Here is a 20,669-nt window from a genome sequence, read left to right on the forward strand (position 1 = left end):
GCTGTTGCCTTTTTTAAACATCAATACCCGAATTTGTTTACTTGTTAACCATTTTAATGTTTTTGGCTGGGTGTATAAAGATATTTTGAAAATTCAGTTGCTTTTTGGGGTAATTTGAATGACTTTTTAAATGACTGGGGTTCCATTTTACTGTTTGCATTGAGATTGCACTGTGTGCACTTGTTTTTGTAGTTGTGGCATCTTGACATCGAATATGACTTTGATAATAAATATCAGTTCCTGAGAAATTAAAAAAAACAGGATTTCTATAGTTAGTCTTTTCTTTTACTTTCAGAAAACTAATAATGCAAATACTTGTTCACTTAGTGGCATCCTAAGTCTTGTAGGATCTCCCCCCCCCCCCCCCAGCATTGGAAGTTCTGAAAGGACAGCAATGCCTTAGCATAGCTGACAAAGCAGGGTTGCCTCCACACCCAGGCTTTGGCCTCCAGGTCTCCTTTCCTACAAACAACAGAAGCCCTGCACCCTGGCTCGTGAGTATGTGTTCAAGGGCTGAGGGGTCTTACTGCAGATAAGAAGTACAATTAGGGTTTCTATGATTCCATCTTCCTGTGACGTCATAATCCCAGAATCCCTCCTTACAATGTGCTAGGCAGACCGGCAGCTGATGGCCCAGCCTCAGGCTAGTGGAGCATTTCTCAAGTCCGGCTTTACATTTCCTCTTCCTTTTAGGGGCTCCTTGGCAGGGCTCAGATAGATGACTTTGTAACGGCAGACCCTGTCTGGTTCCAAAGCATCTTTGCAGCTGTACACCATCCTTGAAGCTTCCCTTGGAGCCAATGCCATTGCAAAGATGTTCCCTCTCCATTTCCCTTTCAGCTTATTTTTTACTTTTTTTTTTTTTACTTCCCATGTTTGTTTGCTATGGGTCTACTTCTGCACATCCTCCAACACCAGCCACGTGGCTTTCCTTACAGAGTCCTGTGAGTTTTCTCACTTCTGTACTTCAGATGAACCCACTTAAAAGGAAGACCAAGCCTCTATATCTCCCTAGGGGCTAACTTCTTCTAGACATTAAGGAATATAATTAAAGCTGAAGCAGGGTGGGATGTCCAGAGTGGGTACTAGACACTCTGAGCTCCAGACATACCCCTTTTCCTATACCACCTGCTCCCTGGGGCTTGGTGCATTCCAGAGGGCAGGAGAGAGTGAATTAGAATTATCTGGAGAGATTGATTGCCAAGCTCCACCTCCGTGTATTCAAATTCCTCACTTATCTGGACAAGAGCTACTACCCTAGTGGATCAGGCTTTATGATGCCTAGCTTCTGTCTGGGTGTGATTACTCCCTGTTTCTGGAGGCGAGCATCTGCAGCAGAGACCTCAGGGCCTGCTGCAGATAACATGTCCTGCAGAAAGTCTCAGGAGACAAGGTCAGTGCTGGTGCAGAGATTCCACGTAGCTGTTAAAGAAAGGAGCTCTGAGCTAGAGAGGAGGTCTGGCAGCCTGCTCTGACAGTATAGATCAAGGAAATTGGAAACAAAGCTTGGGCTAATTGGATCCTAAGAGGTGGATCTGAACATTCTAGAACATAGGTTTCAAGTTGTCTTCTGCACAAGTAAGGAAAGATTTGGTTGTCTCTCACGTTCAGAGTTTGAAGATACTTGAAATTTATAGGTGCTTTTTCCTGGAATAGGTCCTATTATAGACAGTCCAGTATACCAGGGACAGCCCCTGGATCCAGGTTCTGGAAGGCATGCAGTCTCAGCAGGACTGGAAACAAACAGGGGAAGTAGTAGAGTCACACTGGATAGAAACAAGGCCCTACAGATTTTCTTAAAGACTGAATAGAATCTTGAGGAGAAAGACCAGCAAGAGTAGCAGGCTTTTCTCTTTCTTTTCTGGTAGTGCTGGGGTTTGAACCCAGGGCTTTACACTTGCTGGGCAGGCATTCAACCACCATGTCCCCAGTGTCCCCAGTCCTTTGTATTTTAGTTATTTTTTGCATAATATCCTGCTTTTTTCCCCAGTCAAGACTGGATTTCAATCCTATTTATTGTTCTTGTATAACTGGGATGATAGGTGCATGCTACCATGTCCAGCTCTTTAATCACTGAATGGGGTTTTCTGTATTTTTTGCCCAGGCTGGCTTTGATCTGTGATCCTCCTGATCAATTCCTCTTGAGTAGAATTGCATGTGTGAGCCACTGTGCCTAACTCCTTCTGTTGGGATGAACAAAGACAGACTATGGGACTAGGGACAAAGAATTGTTGGGTTTCCTTTAGCAAGTTAGGCTGATCTAAGCCTTCTGGGTCCTGTACAATGGGGTCTATGTGTTCATCGCTTTCTACAGAACATGAACCTCTTTAGGGAAGGTTCATGCCATTGAGCTGTGATCTCCCCCTTAGCGTCCTTGCTATAAGCTGCTCATCTGTTGCATGCAACTCAGCAAGACCAGGTGGGAAGTGTGGAGGACTTATCATATGTGCTCAGATATTAGGCTGACAGTGCAGAACAATTCTTTACAGGGAGATCCTGGTAGTGGGTGGAGGTTGATGGGTTATGGGAAGACATGTCTATCTTTCTGCTAGGCTGAGCAAAGAAGATCCAAATAAATACAGCTTCAGAAATAAACTTTCATTTTTATCCATGAAGAAGTGGAGTTTGTTTGCAAAGGCTCAACAGAGCTTTTCCTGCTTTTTTTTGTTTTTGTTTTTGCTTATGTGGTGCTGAGGCGTTGAACCCAGGGCCTCAGGCATGCAAGGCAAGCGCTTTAACCACTGAGCCACCTTCCCAGCCCAACAGAGCTTTTCCTAAAGTCATAGCCCCATGCAAAAATCTATCCCTATATGGAAACCTACGGCACAGTGGTTCTCCAGTTCAAGCATGTATCATGTTACCTGGAGGGCAAATGGGAAGTGGGATACTCAAAGAGTTTAATAGATCCATGTCCTGAAGATTTATATTCCTAACAAGTTTCCAGGTAATGCTGCTGATCTGAGCTTATGTTTTAAGACTAAAAAAAAACCAACCTTATTAACTCCATTAACACAAACTTTCTACTTTAAAGTTGCATGGTCTTTTTGAATTTTGTCAAGAATAACCCAGAATGATTTTATTTTTACATGTAGCCTGCCTTCCCACTCAGATCTCAATTCCTGTGGGAAAGGGATTGTGTGTTGTCTACTTTCTCCATATTAGTATTGTTGGACACACAATGATATAAATTAAGAAGAATTTGATTAAGCAGACAGGAGTCAATGATGGGTAATTTTTGGATTTCCACATTTTTGCAAAAGTGTATCAATTTTTTCCTTACTCACATTTACAGAGAAAAATTTTCATTTTTTTCTAATAATATCCTAAGTCCATGAAAGAAAAACTCTAGTCTTGATTTAGGAAAAAAGAGTTCATTCCTTCATCCTTCCAAACAAGGTACAGTACACAACTGAACAACAATGTATATTCCTGAAAAACACAACTATATCTAATATTGCTCTACTCTTTAAGTAAAATTCAGATATTAAGGAAAAGAGCCACTAATCACATGGACACAGTACAGAAATCAAAATTAACTTACCACACAAAATAAATTAAAACATTAAATATTAACCTTTTCAGTGCAACATATACAGAAGTCAGAGTAATAAGTTCTTAAAAAAACAGGGTTGTTACAATAAAGATAATGAAAACTTGAACATTTCAGTAAGTTATTACACTAGGAAGAAGAGCTGTTTTTCACCACACACCACTGGGTCTTCCAGAAAACTTGGTAATATCAATGGCTAGAGAGAATAGGTCTTAATGTGAGAAACACTAAAAACAGTCAGGCATAGTGGCTCATGCCTGTAACCCCAGTTATATGTGAGGCTGACACGAGAGGATGGAGAGTTTGAGGCCAGTGAGATCCTATTTCAAAAACAAAACCACAAACAAACCCCTAATACAACCCTAAACATGTGCTGTTTGTTGAACTTCCTTTGGTTCTGGGCTTTTGAACCATTTCCCTCTCTTGACTTGGGAGAGATGAAAGCCCAGAACCTGCAAAGGGGTAGTCTTCTCCTGAGCAGCGTTCGAGTGTCATTGGTACATCCTTGTCAAACTGCCTGGAAACACCCAGTGGCCCACATGCTTGGGAAAGTTGCTTGGAGACATCAGGCAGTTTTCTACACCTGTAGAAAACAAACGTGCCCTGTGGGTGGTGAGCATCAGTTCCTCCTTTGGCAGACAATGAGGTCCCGGGACCAGGGTGCTGGCTGTTGCTGGAACACTTGTTAATCTCACTCCTTGCTTGGTTCCATATGCTTCCAGGTAGGGGTCCCCTCTTCCAGGCTAGAGCTGGCTGGATTATGTCTTGCTATGTAGAAATGTTTGCTATCCCTATGCTTAAAGTCACAACCTGAAGAGCACTGGCTAAATCCAGGCTCCATAAAACTTTGGAGGCCTTGTATATAATTCATTCCCCACCCCCACCCCCAATGGGGTTTTTTCATGGTTTCTGAGCTCACTGTTCAGTGTGTGGCTGCTGCTTCTCAGCTTAGTTCTCTGGAATGGTTTTCTCTAATTATAACAAATTTTAAGAAACATTTGACTTTCTGAAGGGCAGGGACACAGGAATTCTGCAGAGATGGCCTAGGAGATACCCTATTTGGGGCGTGCCATTCCTAGGGCACTGTCTCTGAGCCTTTTTTGTTCAAGGCTAGTGCTCTATCACTTAGGTCACAGCTCCATTTTTTTTTTTGGGTCCAGTCGTGGGGCATGAACTCTGGGCCTGGGCACTGTCCCTCAGCTCTTCAGCTCAAGGCTAGCACTCTACCACTTGAGCCACAGCGCCACTTCCGGCTTTTTCCTTATGTGGTGCTGAGGAATTGAACCCAGGGCCTCAGGCATGCAAGGCAAACGCTCTACCACTGAGCCACCTTCCCAGCCCCAAAGCTCCATTTTTTTTTGAATGGTTAATTGGAGATGAGTCGCATAGACTTTGCTGCCTGGGCCAGCTTCAAACCGCAATCCTCATATCTCAGCTTCCTGAATAACAAAGATTGCGGGCATAAGCCACCAGTTTTTAGCTAGGAGATGTACATTTAACTTGGAAAGATAATTTTTTTTAATCTACCCAAAGAACTACCACTGCCATGAATGGTAGATTTGATCTCTAAAAGAGAAACCACCAAAGAAGTCAGATTATCATATACTACAATGTGGACCATGGTTCAACCAGGTTACCTCAACCCAACCTCAGCCTCTGGCCCTTTTCAGACCTTCTGGTGTACCAAGTACTGATTTGGGAGGCACTTGGGAGGCCCATATTTGAGCCTAATCACCACCTGGATGTACTGGCATAAAGAGGGGCACTGGCAGCTGTGATTGAAAGCAGAGTACTGAGACACTCAACCTGAGATCCTCCCAGGAAAGGAGGATCCATCCCTGTGGGCTCCTCTGCAGAGTCTCTTGGATGCCAATCACTGGTACAGCCTTTACATGGGACATAGATCCTTTCATTTGCTAGGTGAAGAAAGCCCCACAAAGCATTTGCATATCAGTATAAACTCTTTAAAAGCAATGGATCTCCAACAGACTCAAAAAGATCGTCTTAAACTCCCAGTGTAAACCGAAGTTAAAAACACATGATGCTCCTCCACTGTCAGTGATCTTCCTAAGCCAAGACCTCATACTCAGCAGGATTTGATGAGAAGACTGAGTGTGAACTGGAATCTAAAACCAAAGTCAGCTGACTGGTCTCTGAACAGTTGTCTACAAGTCAAGTCTTGATCTATAAATCTTTCATGGCAGGATTTGCCCAAGGAATACAAAGTTAAATCCATTTTTGGATAATTTAAAAACCCTGCTGGGCATTTTAAAATATATTACATACCTGTAATCTCAATACTTGGGGGCTGAGATAGGAGGAAAGCGAGTTCAATGCTAGCCTGAGCTAGACATAGTGAGATCCTGTCCTCCAAACAACAAACCCCACCCCTGAAGCCAAAATACATGGTGCTATGTTAAATATATATATGGGGGCTAATTCTGAATAAATTCAATTTCTGAACTTAGTGCTTCAGGTATAGTAATGAGTGCCAAAGAGAAGACATGGGTCAGACAGACTATTGCCTGAACTGGAAAAAAAAGGCAAATCACATGATAGTTCATAGGAATAGAACTGGGAAGAATTGGAGGAAAGACAATATTTCCTGATAGAAACTTCAAACCAGCTTTCAGAGGTAAATTAGGTACAGTGAAGAGCTACAGTAAGTAGAAATCTTTCACTTGTCAAATATTTGTGGATAGCTTCCTCATAAGAGTTTATATATTAGTTCACTGTTATTCTAAGTTTTAATGAATATCTGAAGGGCTCCACCACTTTATACAGACAGGCTCCATGGGTCAAACACTCTGATGCTCAGGAGAGCAATTTTGCCTTCTTCCAAGGGGAAAAACGAGAGGCTTAGAAGCATTTTCATTAAAAATGTCAGCATCCTGAATGGCAAAGGTGGGTGGGGTGGGGACACTGGAATAGTTCTCTTAATGCTCGAAAATAAATAGGAAAGTTAAATTTCTCCTTTAAAAAATAAAGCAACAAACCAACCAAGCAACCACATGGAAAATACAGGACTGGTCTCCTTTCATGGATTCAGTCTGAAATGCCCACAGCTCACTGCCCTAGCTGGGTGCATGAGGATGTGAATCTGTTTAATCACTAAGCACTGGAAGGTGGATTATATTTACCCTGTGTATACACACAGGCGGCCCTGTCCTCTCCCCCAACAGAAGGGACAATCTCTGCCACTGGGCTTCCTGGCCTTTCTACCAGAACATATCTGGAGATTGACCTGCTTTGTGTCTTAGATGGCATGGCCTCTGATCCCGAGTCTGTGATCATATCATATCCTTAGGCTCCATCTCCATAGTTCCCAAGAGGCTTTCCCAAGCCTTGGATTATCTCAGAGGCCATTCTCACTTTTCAGCCAGCCACATACATCATTAATGCAGATGTTTGATGGAGTTTATACTTTTTGCATGGGCTTAAGAGATGAAAAACAAAATCATTTTCCATAATAAATAAGACATTATCTTGGAGGGTGGTGATATCTGGGAAGATGTTCGTGTATCCATAGAATACAGCCAGCTGGTTGCGGGTTTCATGACCAGAGAACATGGCTCCACTGACACTGTTATCTTCATGTAACAATAGGATGTTTCCTTTTCTACTTTACTATGCCACTTAGCAGATCAGAGAAGGCAGTGGCAACAATAGCACCTCCAGGGTTCAGCAGGATTCTCTTGCCGGGAGGTGGCCCATTGGGAAGAAATACAGCCCAGAAGCTATGATGGACAGGAGGCAACTCGGCACACCTGCACTCAGCTGTTTACAGATGTGCAGGTAAACAGGAAGGGCACCCTTTGCAGTTCTTGTATGACCAGTCTTTAAGTTTGGACCACTGATTTCTTCTTTAGAGTCCCAAATGGACACCGTTTTCAACACAGTCTTGAAGGCCTACAGTACACAAAAGGCTGTGCAGGTGATTGTAGGTGGAGGAGGAGAGGTCTGCTGGCATGTCTCAGGTCTCCCCAGTGTTGCTGTCCTGAAGAAGGCCTTTTTTGTCTTTCAGCAGGCTGCTTCAGGCCAAGTTCCTCCTCAGAGTTCCTCAGACTACTGGCAGGAAGGAAAAATAGGTTTAGCACTGTGGGCCAGCCCTCAGCCATACTGGGAAAACAAGCTTAGACATGGCATCAACCAATGTCACCACCGTCTCTTGGGAAGCTAAGCCCAAATCCCAGGTCCTTTGGTTCAACTTCAGTTACCTTTAATAACTTCTGAAATGGTGCTTTCGTGCTAATGAAAGCCAGCCAGGTCAAGAGGGAAATGAGTTGTAGCAGTGGGGGATGAGGTGGGGTGAGGGTGGATACAGCCCAACTGAAGCTGTGAGGCTTCAGTTCAACCTAGCTATAGCCAGGGTAGCTCACAAGCTGGTTCAGGGCCTGGCATGGCTTCTCCCAAGATGAATATAGACCCACTTCTTTTCAGTGTGTAAGTCCTGAGTGTCTTCTCTGTGGCTGCATAATGAGGCAGTATGGACATAGCCCTCAGCTTCTGAGTCCAGCTCAGCCTGGACATCTGTCTGCTCTGTTTCTTTTGGAGGTGTGCAGGAGAGTATATAGTCTGGGGCGTGAATCACATCAGTTCTAGGCCCCGCAGGCCCAAAGGTGGGCACACATATCAGGGACTGGAGCCTCAGTCTTGGAGGCCATCTCTGAATGGACCAGACCCTCTCCTGCCCCAAACTTCTCAAATGTGGGAAGAGAAGGGACATTTGCAAATAACTGCACTGGAAGTTCAGAAAAATGCTACAAATGACTACTCATTTTCTTAAAAGATTTAAACTGTGTGTGTGTGTGCGTGTGCATGTATGCTCATGCACGTGTGCCAGTAAGTAGGTCTTAAATTCAAGGTTTTACTCAAGGCTGTTGCTCTACCACTTAAGTCACACCTCCACTTTCAACTGGAGATAAGAGTTTCTAGGATTTATCTGCATGGGATAACTTTGAACCAGGATCTTCAGATCTTAGCTTTCTGAGTAGGTAGATTATAGATTGTAAGCACTGGCCCCTGGCCTAAACAATTTTTTATTGGTGGTATAAGAAAAAAAGATACCTTCCTTAGCACCATGAGTGTTTCCTTTTCTTTTGTTCTTTTCTGGTTGTTTGTGGGGCTTGAACTCAGAGCCTGGGTGCTATTCCTGAGCAATTTTGCTCAAGGTTAGCTCTCTACCACTTTGAGCCACAGCATCACTTCTGGTTTTCTGGAGACAAGAGTCTTACGGGCTTTCCTATCTGGGTGGGCTGGCTTTGAACTGTGATCCACAGATCTCAGCCTCTTGAGTAGCTACAATTTCAGGCATGAGCCACAAGTGCCTGACTTACCATGGGTGTTTTCTCATGGTAGTAAAAAGAGAAGCAAGTGGGGTCTTCAAAGGCCCTGGCTCTCACTCTCACTTTCCCACTAACTCATGGTAGAACCCAAGCAGGCCTTCAGGAGACTCTGATTCCTCATATCACTCCTGAGTGATACTCCTTTTCAGCCTCCCGGCATGGGTGCCAGCTTGGAGTCACTTTCTCCAACCAGACAGTTCCTTTCTCAGAGCAGCCCTTTACCTGTCTCTGAATGGCAGCAAGCAGTCCTTCCCTTCAGGAGGGCACTGGGTTTTTCATGCCGGCAGATGAGGGCACGGCACCAATCACAGTGTTTTCGGACCTGGCAGCAGCTGTAGAGACAAGAAATGATCTCAGGAGAGCCTGGACCAGCAACTCTGGGATCCCCATCAGCCTTCCTTAAGGGGTCCAGGTACCGTGGGGGAGCTCAGCACCCATGGTGGTGGCCCACTGGGACAGATGCTGGCCAATAACAGAGACATCTGCTGGCTGTTCCCAAAGAACCAGTACCATTAATGATTGTAGCTTCTTGAGCTGGTAGAGGGGACTGGCTCCCACCCAGCTGCTAGCTCCATAAAATGGGTTTAGAAGCTCCACCAGTAAGGTAGGGGTCCCAGAACAGCCATCAGGCCTAGGACCAGTAGCCACATCTGTCTGAGGGCCACAAGGTTGCAGAGTCATTTTTCTTTTTTTTTTGGTCCGGTCGTGGGGCCTGAACTCTGGGCCTGGGCACTGTCCCTCAGCTCTTCAGCTCAAGGCTAGTGCTCTACCACTTGAGCCACAGCACCACTTCCGGCTTTTTTCTTTTTGCTTATGTGGTGCTGAGGAATCGAACCCAGGGCCTCGAGCATGCAAGGCAAGCGCTCTACCACTGAGCCACCTTCCCAGCCCCAGGAAGAGTAATTTTTCAGGCCTGGCCAGTGACAGAAGAGGAAATATGGGTGGCTTGATCAAGTTGCCCATAAAAGACTGGGAAAATGATAGCTTTGACTCCTTCTTTGAGCATGAATATTCTAGTTTTACAAAATCTAACCATGTTGTAAAGCTATGTGGCAGGGTTAAGGGGCTCCTGACTTCCTTTGTGGGCAGCAATGAGGACCATTCAGAGTTAGCAAGAAAAAATAAAACAAAACCCCAAAACCAACCAACCAAGGAGCCTTAAAAGAGTTGGGAAGAAAGCACCAAGATATCACTTAACTAAAGACCATTTGATATAAGAAGGGAGTTCATTCCAAGTACTCTAACATTATTGTAATACACACAAACACAACACAATATATATATTCTATATATCCATGCACTGGGGCTGGGAGAAATTTAAAAACGGACATATGACAAACTGACAAATGAGCATCTGTGCCTTTCTCTTGGTGCTAGTGGCATTTCAAGATCCCCACTCCAGCTTTCTGCAATCTGGCTCTGCCTTGGAATATAAAGTTGGTTTCATATAATCTCAGAGAATGGACTTGACCTTCTTGCCTAATCTGTTCCTGATGCAGGTGGAAAATGTTAGTTCGGAGAAGTTGGCTGGGGCTCTGGACCCTCCTGAGCTACAGCATCAGGGTTAGGACCCTGCTCAACACCATAGCAGAAAAAGGGATAGGTCTAGATTCTAGCCCTGTCTGTAGCTCTAGCTTATAGCTAGGTACCTAGAGAGGACTGCCATGCTTACTTCCAGCTGGCAGTACCCTAGGTCGTGGGATCAAGGCCTTTAGACTCCGATAGCATGGGGTGAGCTGGTCCCAACCAGGATTCTATAACAGCAGGGCCCTAATATCCAGGCAGCCAGTAGCAGGGTGGTTGAGGGTTTGAGTGTGGCTTTTAGTGGTGTGGAGCTTAGACTCTGGGAGGGACGTGCAGGGAAGGTACAGAGGAGGGGTGGTTCTGGCAGCCTCCTTGGGAATAAAAGATGCTCTTTCGGTGTCTAGATTGTTCCTGTCTCTAGAGAAGCTAGCAAAATTAGTGTTTAAGTCCCTCCAAGAAGGTCCATATGGGTCCTAAGTCTTGTTGCTGAGGAGCTGGTAGCCTTTTGGTCATAGGAACAGGGCTATGGTGACAACACACAGCTAAGCTGACCATGGGAAGTGAGGCCAGAGTCCTATTAGTGGCTCCTGACCACTTCAGGCTTGCTTCTGCCTGTTTGTCTACGCTATTGCAGACATGTGTTCCTAGGACGCTTACAGGCAGAATGGATGTTGCTTAGGGAGGAAGGAAAGGCTTTCAACCTTTACCAGAGCTGGCTTGGTCTAGGAGAAGGGTATGAGCAGCCTGTGGCTAGTGGCAGGAGCTGGGTTTCTAAGATATGATCTCACTTGTTGTCAGATCCAGAGGCATGTGCTTCAGATGTCTCAACAGCAGCAAACCAACAGGACAGAGTCTCTTATTTGTCTATGTGAAATCTAGGTAATTGTGGAGGGCACAAGTCTGGCTTCTGCATTGACACGGAGCTGTTTACTCCAGCCTTGACACAATGGCCCATCTATTTCCTGTCTCACCATGAGCCAGTTCACAGCCCAGCAGCCTTTAACTGACCTATGAATTCCCTGTGCATCCAATTAGGTATAAAGAGCTCACTCTGTGACTTAGACTTCAGCTAGTTCCGGGGAAGGGAGAGTCGGGGGTGAGGGGGTAAATCTGGCCTTGGGCCAAGTTTTGGGACAAGAGCTCCGTGTTGCCAAGTCACTGACTCTACCGAGCTGCCTGGTGGGTAGATAAGGCCAAGCAAATGAACTGGGTATGGGGCTCAGTAAAAGCTTCCTGGAGGATACAGGATTTTGAAGGACAAGGAGAGGCCAAGTGATGAAGGGGGAAACGGCTGGGAAAAGTAACGGTCGCCCGTCTGCAATAATAGCAATAGTGGCCTTTGAGGTGACTTTGGGTTTTGTTACTGTCCCAAAGAATGGTTTCTAGCTCTTCAGAGCATCTATCTGTTTAACTCACTGTTCCCAAGGCTCCAAGAACAACAGCAGAGGGGAGTGAATCTTTGGTTTGACACTGGCTTCCAGCAGTGCACAGGAACACAGCTGGGTCTGGTGGGGGATGGCCTAGGCCTTCGCATGGCTTGGCTACCACACTTAGCTTAGAGTGAGACCTGACAGCCATGCACTGGGCTGACAAGGCCCTGTCACGAGCTCATGCTGTAGATGTCCCTGGTAGGGCTGGGGGCAGAAGATACTCACTGTATCAGCACACATGTGATGATGAGGACAGCCAGGGCCACAATGGAGACCACCACCAAGGCGGTGATGGCTTGTTTCTTCTGACTGGCGGCCACCACGGCCAAGAGGTCCGCGTGCTCACAGCGTGCACCGACGTACCCAGAATGGCAGCTGGAGAAGAAAGGAATGTCAGTCTACTTCTCCAGGGTCTCCTTTCCCCAATTTACTGTGCCAAATCTTGGGAGATAACACAGCTAATGTGTTTAAGTCAAGAAAGTCATCTTGGCAATTGAGAAAAAAAATCTAGGCTATTATTTTTTTACAAATTAAATGTGTGTTCTCAGAATTTCTGATGAGAGAAAGAAAACATATTTGTCTAATTGGAGACATCACATGACTTAGCCTTTCTGTCTTCTCCATCAAGTTTAATTAGCCTTGCCAGGATTTCCTGGATGGCCCAGTGTTCAGGGAACATTTAGCAGGACATGGGCAGGACTGGTGAGGTCACTAGGCTCCTTGGACCCTGGTGTCTGTGCATCTAGCAATACTGGCTGACCTCCAATAAGGAAAGGAGAGGCATGGGAAGTCATGAATGAACATGCAGGTGGCACTAGCACATTTGTTTTATCAATGCCAACGCTCCCCGTCCCCCGCTCCATGATTTTCCTCAATAGAGGCTACTTAGAATATGCACAGATCCCTTTTTTTTATTGCCATTTGAAAACATTTGACCTCAGAAGTCCCATAAAGGACTTCTGGGAGGGGCAGTCCCATATCACACTCTAGGTTTAATTGTTTCTCCTTTCAGAGATAGCAATGCTAGCTATTTTCTTTTCTTGTTATTTTTTTAAATGACTCTGTTATGATTAGCTACTCTGTAACTTTCACTTGTAGATTAAAAGGCCTTGGAGAACAAGGAACTCTGAAAGAGTATTACTGAGCCTGGGTACCTGCCATGGTGCCAGGCCAGCCCCAGGACCTTTATATGTGAGATCCTTAAGCTGGCCACCTCAGCTACCAGGCTCCAGGTATCATGGGATAGATGTGGTCTGTTTTCTGAGAGTCTGAGTTTTTCCCAGTGTTAAAATTTCCAGCATTTTGAGAGTGTAGAGACAGGTATTATATAGGTTTAAGATTTATGGTAAGCAGGGATGCTGAAAAGTTGCTGATGGAGGAGTATCCTGGGATATAAGAGTAGACAAAGGAAATGTTTAATTTCAGGTACTGGTCCTTTATTTAGTGCCTGTACTAGGGCTTGAACTCAGGGCCAGGGTGTTTTTCCATAGCTTTTTCTCAGAAGGCTGGTGCTCTTACCACTTAAGCCATAGCTTTACTTCTGGGTTTTTGTTGGTTAAAGAAAAGAATCTCATGAACTTTTCTGCCTAGGCTGGCTTTGAATTGTGATCCTCAACCCCCTGAATAGCTAGGATTTTTTTCTCCTCGGTCAGAAGCTGGGCTATGGTCAAGGACCAGGGCAGTCTTGAACTCATGTTCCCCTTTTCTCAGCTTCCCAAGTACTGGGTCACAGGCATATGCCATCATACCTACTTTTGCTAAAGCTTATTTTATTCTTAACATGTTTTCTCAATTCATCCTTGCATGAGAAAAATCAAGTCCTTCTGGAGACTTGAGTTTATAGCCAGGTCTGCTGCCTGAGTCTGGCTCTCACATTCTCTAGGCTGATTCACCTGTCTGCTAGGGAGACTGGGGCACAGTGTCTCAATCAGACCTGCTTTTTAGGTTAGCCTCTACGCTTGGAAGGGTAAAGTATTTGATAGTTTTGAGTGCAGCGTGAAGTGCTTGTAGTCTTTGGTAATTAAGGAAGCTGAGGAGAGCATGGGGTGGAAAATGCTCGTCAGTATCTCCGCAGACCGCGGAGGAGAGGCCAGGCCCTGGTAGTGGAGGCTCCGATGGGAAGACTTCTCTTGTTTTTTTTTTTGGGGGGGGTCCAGTCGTGGGGCCTGAACTCTGGGCCTGGCGCTGTCCCTCAGCTCTTCAGCTCAAGGCTAGCGCTCTACCACTTGAGCCATAGTGCTACTTCCGGCTTTTTTCTTTTTTGCTTATGTGGTGCTGAGGAATCGAACCCAGGGTCTCAGGCATGCAAGGCAAGTGCTCTACCACTGAGCCACCTTCCCAGCCCCGGAAGACTTCTCTTGTAAACTGAGATTGGGATCTCCTAAGTCTGAAAAACACTGACTCTCATAGTTCCAAGCAATGGGATGGGAAAGCTTTTTATTTATTATTATTATTATTTTGGTGGGGGTCCTGGGACTTAAACTCAGGGTCTGGGGGCTATCCCTAAGCTTTTTTGCTTAAGGTTAGCACTCAATCACTTGAACCACAGTGATACTTCCAGCTTTTTCTGAGGAATTTATTGGAGATAAGAGTTTGGTAGACTTTCCTGCCTGGACTGGCTTCAAACTGGGATCCTCATATCTAAGTTTCCTGAGTAGCTAGAATTACACGTATGAGCCACCACCATCCAGCTGTTTTTTTTTTTTCCTGTGAAGCAGAAGCAGAGAAATAGCTTCCCAGGTTGGCACTGGCCCTTTCCCACTGAGGGGAGGAGGAGAGCTCCAGGGGACCATAGTGGAGGCTGGGAGGTGATCTGTAACTGTCTCAGGCACCATCTAAGCTGTCCATGTCTAAACAAAACTGCAAAAGGTTCCTCCAGCCTATCCTTAAGTATTTACCCTGTAGCCAGATGCCTCTACCTTCCAGAGGAGCCCTATGAGGTGAGATTCCTCTGTGTGTGATACCCATTTCCTGCATGGTCCTAACCCGTGCCCTCCATATCTAGGTTCCAGCCAGTCCAAGTCCTTTCTCCCTCATGCTCCCAGCACAGTGTTAAATGCACACACCGGACCTAGCAGAATACACAACGTAGGCACCTAGGATACACCTGTGGAATGTGCCAGGGGCTGCTGTGCACCTGCCCACTCAACGTCTGGTATCCTCTTGGTGTGGAATCTGATTCCTCTCCATCCTTAGACTGTGTGTGCATATTTGCGTGTGTGCATGCGTGCATGTGCGCACGTGTGTGTGTGTGTGTGTGTGTGTGTGTGTGTGTGTGTGCATACCAGTACTGGGGCTTGAACTCAGGACCTAACACTTTTGTTAGGTCACTCAGGGCTTGCTCTCTATCCCTTAAGCCACACCTCCACTTCTGGCTTTCTGCTGGTTAACTGGAGATAAGAGTCTCTTGGATTTGTCTGTCCAAGCTGGTTTTGAACTTTAATTCTTAAATCTCAGCCTCCTGGGTAGGTGGGATTACAGGCGTGAGCCATGGACACCCAGCAAGACTGCATTTCAAAGATCACATTCCCAAATTGACATGCTCTACTACTCATTCATTCACCCAGATATTCAGTCATCTGTGTCTCCACAGCTCATGCCATGGCTCTCCTGACCCTCTCTATCTTTGAACACCTGAAAATCCACATCTGCTTCTTTCCTTAGCATCTTTGCCTTTGCAGGCTGGGACCTTGTTCTACAAAACACCTGGCTTTGCAGTTGCTCTTGTGAGTTGGAAAGAAAAAAAGTTGGTGACATACTTTTGTCTTTTTAGACTTAAGTGTGCTGATTATCCTAGAAACAAGTCACACAGGGAGAAGAGTCACCTCACCTGGCTACTAGCAAACCACGATTGACTCAGCTGCTGTCCTCTCCTTCACCCCAGCCAGACACTGGCTCCCGCCTGGTACACCTTAGAGTCACCTAGCAAGCTTTGGAAAATATAAGAATCTAGGTCAGGAAATGCTCAGCCAGTTGCTCTGGGCATATGGTGATTCTAGTGTGCAGCTCAGTCTGAGAAGCCTCGTAGGTAGAACTACCATGGAACTGGGAACTAACAAGTCAAAAACTGGCCAGTTCCTCTTCCCTTCCCCCTCTCTGAGCAGTTCCCCAGGGTGGTAGCCTAGGCCCTTCCAAACAAGAACTGGGCGATGTTGCATCTCTGCTTAAGAAAAGCATCTTAAGAAAGGCATCTGGATGAAATAGGAGTCATTTTTATCACAAAGGGGCACAGGAGAGGTGCAGCTGGACCAATTTCCTGTTTGGAATGGGCTTGGGGAGCAGTGGCAGCTGTTTGTCAAAACCAAACTGCTAGAATGCTGTTTTGTTCTGTTCTTCTGAACAGGAAGCTTGACAATCACATTGGGAAGAAGAGGATGGAAGGAAAGAGCCATCACCTGGGTACCTGGGAAGGACTGGGTACTTGTTTGCGTTGCAGAAGAACCCAGGGAGGTCAGGACAAAAGATGAGTGCTCCAGCCAGGTGGCTGAGGCCTTTACACTTTAGGAGTGTGTGTGTGTGTGTGTGTGTGTGTGTGTGTGTGTGTGTGTGTGATGCTGGAGTTTGAATTCCAGACTTCACATTTGCTAGGCAGGACTTCTACTTACTATTTGAGCCTTATCTCCAGTGGGTTTTTTTTTTCTCTGATAATTTTTGAGATTAGATCTTCCTTTTTTGCCAAGACCAACCTGGCCTGCAGCCCTCCTATTTATACCTTCCACAATACCTGCATTCTAAGGCACATACCATCATGGCTAGCCTTTTCTGTTGAGATGGGTGAGGAGAGGATTCCAAACTTTTCCTGGCTGGCCTAGAACTTTATCCTCTGAATCTCACTCTCCTAAGTAGGATTACAGATGTGAGCTACTGGTGCCCAGTATTGTTTTTGGTACTCAGGAATAAACGCTGTGGCTGTAGTCCCTCTATGTTAACACAAAGAACAAAATTGCCTATGAAATACCAGTTTTCTCCTCTGCCCAGAACTTGAGGGATTTCTCTAAGTCCCTACTTTACCTAATTCACAGTATCCTATATATATATATATATATTTTTTTTTGGGTCCATAGTGGGGCCTGAACTCTGGGCCTGGGCCCTGTCCCTCAGCTCTTCAGCTCAAGGCTAGCGCTCTACCACTTGAGCCACAGCGCCACTTCCGGCTTTTTTCTTTTTGCTTATGTGGTGCTGCGGATTCGAACCCAGGGCCTCGAGCATGCAAGACAAGCGCTCTACCACTGAGCCACCTTCCCAGCCCTCAGTTTCTCACTTTTATAGTAAGGCAAAAATCTCTACTATGCAGGGAAGTTCTAAGGCATCTTGGGGAAGTTGAATGTGGAATGCTGGGTACTAAGTATGGCATGAGCCATAGCTTTTGCAGAGAGTTTAATATCACTACAAGAAATATTTATAAGCTAGGTACATGCCTGCAATCCTAGCTACTCAGGAGGCTGAGATCTGAGGATCGCAGTTTGAAGCCAGCCCAGGCAGGAAAGCCTGTGATACCCTTATCTCTAACCACCAAAAAGCTGGAAGTGGAGGTCTGACTCAAGTGGTCGAGTGCTAGCCTTGAGCATAAATGCTTGGGAATAGCACCTAAGCCTTACGTTTAAATCCTAGGACTGGCATACAGACAAAGAAGGGAGGGGAGAGGAAGAAGAGAAGGGAGAAGAAAGGAGAGAGAAGAGAAGGGAGGAGAGTGTGCCAGTAGTAGACAATTATCTTCCCTGAGCTAAGAACAGGATTTAGGAGGCCAATGAAAGAAGAGGAGAAAAGTCACACACCCTCAGTTCTTGAAAGCTCTAGAACCTAGTGGAACCTTAGTTTGGCTCATCTGATGGTTCAGAGTGCCAGCTCTCTGAAAGTTTGTGCCAGCCCCTGATCTAGTTGGAAGCATGGAGTTTCTGACCCACTTGGCACTGGGGCTTGGCTTTTTCACTCAAGGCTAGAACTCTACCACTTAAGCCATACCTCCACTTCCAGCTTTTTGGTGGTTAGAGATAAGAGTATCACAGGCTTCCTGCCTGGGTTGGCTTCAAACTGCGATCCTCAGATCTCAGCCTCCCAAGTAGTTAGAATTATAGATATGAGTCACTAGCACCAAGTGCTGACCCACTTTTGATCCAAATGTGACAATGGCTTATTCTAAGTTGCCAGTGCATAGCCCAGCCTGGGCACTGCTGACAGAGAGAGTGTCATCTACCTATCAGCCAGGAGGCTTCAAGACATTTGGGCCAAGAGGTCAAACTCCCTTTGGGGCTAGTGTTTTTCCACAATGGCTTGGGACTAATAAAAACAACCCCATTAGTCCCCCAGGGGCCCCTGTTGTGCATTTTAATAAGAATGATAATCATGAGTGATGACAGTGTCTACTATAATCAACATCATTATGCTTTGTGTTTATGGGGTGGGGAGACATTACCCAGAGGAAGTTGGTCAGTATGCCTTTCTTCTCCAGGTGGGGCTCAGAGGCTCCCAAAGGCCATGTCCAGGCGCACATAGCTCAGCTGTGATGGCAGCAGACTTATTTGCATTCCTCCTCCCAGGCCCAGTACATCTAATACCTTAAGCATCATAACTAAGAACTCAACTTCAAGAGCCAGAGTCTACGCTCTGCTGTGTGACCTGGGCTAAGACTTTCTATGCCTACTCAGGAGTCAACACACAGATCGTGCTTGAAACAGAGCCTGGCATGAAGCAATAGTTCAGGAGATGCTGGCATCAACATTTCCTATTGACAGCTCTACAATACCATATGGTTAGAGCTCATGAAATGTCTAACTCTCGACCATTCCTGATCTATAAAAATGACAATTCATGTGGACCACTGTTGTTTAATTAGTAAGTGATTTTTGTCCCCTAAGGGATCGTTGGCAATGTCAGGAGGCACTTTGATTGTCACAACTGAGGATAGTGGTCCTGCTGCTGCTAGTGGGTAGCAGATGGCTAGCAACGTTCAATGCATGAGACATTCACTGAAGATTATCTTGCTGCAAGTGTCGGTAATGGCTAGGTTGAGTATAGGTCTTCCTTACAGACACACACACACACACACACACACACACACACACACACACACGAGAGAAAGAGAGAGAGAGAGAGGGAGAGAGAAAGGGAGAGAGAGAGGGAGAGAGGGAGAGTATTCTTTCAACTATGGACATATTGTCTTTAAACATCTTCCAACCTTATGTGGTTCCCACTGCCTGGATGTTAGAGACTCACCCCCAGCAGCCACTGGCCTCCAATCTTGTCTCCTCCCATCTCTGTGCTGTGGTCATCAGACCTGTAATAGCTGGGCCTCATCACATGATCTGCTCTATCTGCTTGCCTGGTAGTCAGATTCTGACTCCTGCTCTTCTCTGATGCTTTTCTTTCCTTATCTTGCTGATATGACAATCACCAGGACCCACTTCCAGAGATTTGAATTCTGTATGTTAGGGTTTTGAAGCAGATGTTTCTAGGCCTGCTGCTCTGATCCTCCGACTTGTTCAGCTCCAGTGATCTCAGGAGCTTGTGGCAAGCCTTATGGAGGGACATGGTCTTTTTAACAGGATGCTTGACAGCCCCACGACACCAGGAGATTAGGGGACACTTACACACATGCTGGCTTGTCTTCCTGCACCAAAAACCTGCAGGTCCCATGGAGGCAGAAGTGAGTGTGGGAATCTGGGCAGTCGTTAAAATGTGATACCACTGCTGCTGCCACAGGAGGGTCTGCTGGGGAGAGAAGAGAAAAGATGCAGAGGTCAGATCTGGGCACAGCTGGCACATAGTTCCTATGGCCCTTACCTGCCATTCTCAAGACAGGCGGGGCCCCTGACTTCCTGTCTCCAACTAAGGGCTCATCCTGTAGCGCTCTCATTTGCTTCCTGATATCAAGTGTAGGACCATACCCCTTCCATCAGGTGCTTTCTGACTTTTTTGTGGTTAGCAAACCACAAAATTCAGTGCAATGATGCCAAAGTATTTTTAATCCTAGCTACTCAGGAGGCTGAGATCTGAGGATTTCAGGAAATCTAGTACTGGGCGAGAATCACACTAGTATACACACTGCACACAAACACGCGCATGAGCTCATTATGTCCTCCAATACAATCACAAGCATCTTAAAAAGAAGTATTTAAGGGGCTGGGAAGGTGGCTCAGTGGTAGAGCGCTTGCCTTGCATGCATGAGGCCCTGGGTTCGATTCCTCAGCACCACATAAGCAAAAAGAAAAAAGCTGGTAGAGCGCTAGCCTTGAGCTGAAGAGCTGAGAGACAGCGCCCAGGCCCAGAGTTCAGGCCCCACGACTGGATCCCCCCCCCCCAAAAAAAAGAAGTATTTAACCCAAGACACTGTGCTCTGTCCTGGCCCTACTCAAGTAAGTCCTATGTAGACAAGTGTGGGACAGGTCCTGTCTCCACTGGTGTGTCAGAAGTGTTAGGGCTTGTTCCAGGTTTCAAACGGGGTATACTTGGAACTCCAAAGCATGTGGAGAAGGAGGAGTGCCATGCTGCAGCCACTCTGCTGTCACTCACCCATAGGGTGAGTTAGCCCTAGATGGGGAGGCATTGTGGCTCGTGGTCCTGACAAGCTCTGTGGATTTATGAGCTAATGCACTTCATATGGTTTGGATATGGCTTGAGTGTGTGTCCCAACGCTTCCTGCACTGGAGTCTTGGTTTCTAGTATGGTAGTATAGGAAAGAGGCAGAAATGGGGCTGGGAAGGTGGCTCAGTGGTAGAGTGCTTGCCTTGCATGCATGAGGCCCTGGGTTCGATTCCTCAGCACCACATAAGCAGAAAAAGCTGGAAGTGGTGCTGTGGCTCCAGTGATAGAGCGCTAGCCTTG

The 20,669-nt window shown here is 46.1% G+C and overlaps 1 protein-coding gene across 1 annotated transcript; it reads right to left on the reverse strand.

Annotated features, from left to right (window-relative positions):
* Positions 1–7,169: 7,169 nt before the first annotated feature.
* Positions 7,170–20,361, reverse strand: Tgfa (transforming growth factor, alpha). The gene is made up of 5 exons (XM_013022467.1): positions 20,358–20,361; positions 19,436–19,556; positions 12,075–12,224; positions 9,118–9,227; positions 7,170–7,327 (listed from the first exon to the last, which is right to left on the reverse strand). The coding sequence occupies exons 1-5, from the start codon at positions 20,359–20,361 to the stop codon at positions 7,170–7,172; spliced, it is 543 nt and encodes a 180-aa protein (XP_012877921.1).
* Between the last annotated feature and the right edge of the window lie 308 nt (positions 20,362–20,669).

This window comes from Dipodomys ordii, unplaced genomic scaffold, assembly GCF_000151885.1.
Source record: "Dipodomys ordii isolate 6190 unplaced genomic scaffold, Dord_2.0 Scaffold63, whole genome shotgun sequence".
Lineage (NCBI taxonomy): Eukaryota > Metazoa > Chordata > Mammalia > Rodentia > Heteromyidae > Dipodomys > Dipodomys ordii.

What these genes read in the sequence shown, in the direction of transcription:
- Tgfa (XM_013022467.1), bottom strand. An exon ending in GAAGACAAGCCAGCATGTGT is followed by an intron (nt 12,225 to 19,435) that starts GTAAGTGTCCCC and finishes TTTCTTCTCCAG; the next exon opens with CTGCCATTCTGGGTACGTCG. An exon ending in TTGCTGCCATTCAGAGACAG is followed by an intron (nt 7,328 to 9,117) that starts GTAAAGGGCTGC and finishes ATCTGTAAACAG; the next exon opens with CTGAGTGCAGGTGTGCCGAG.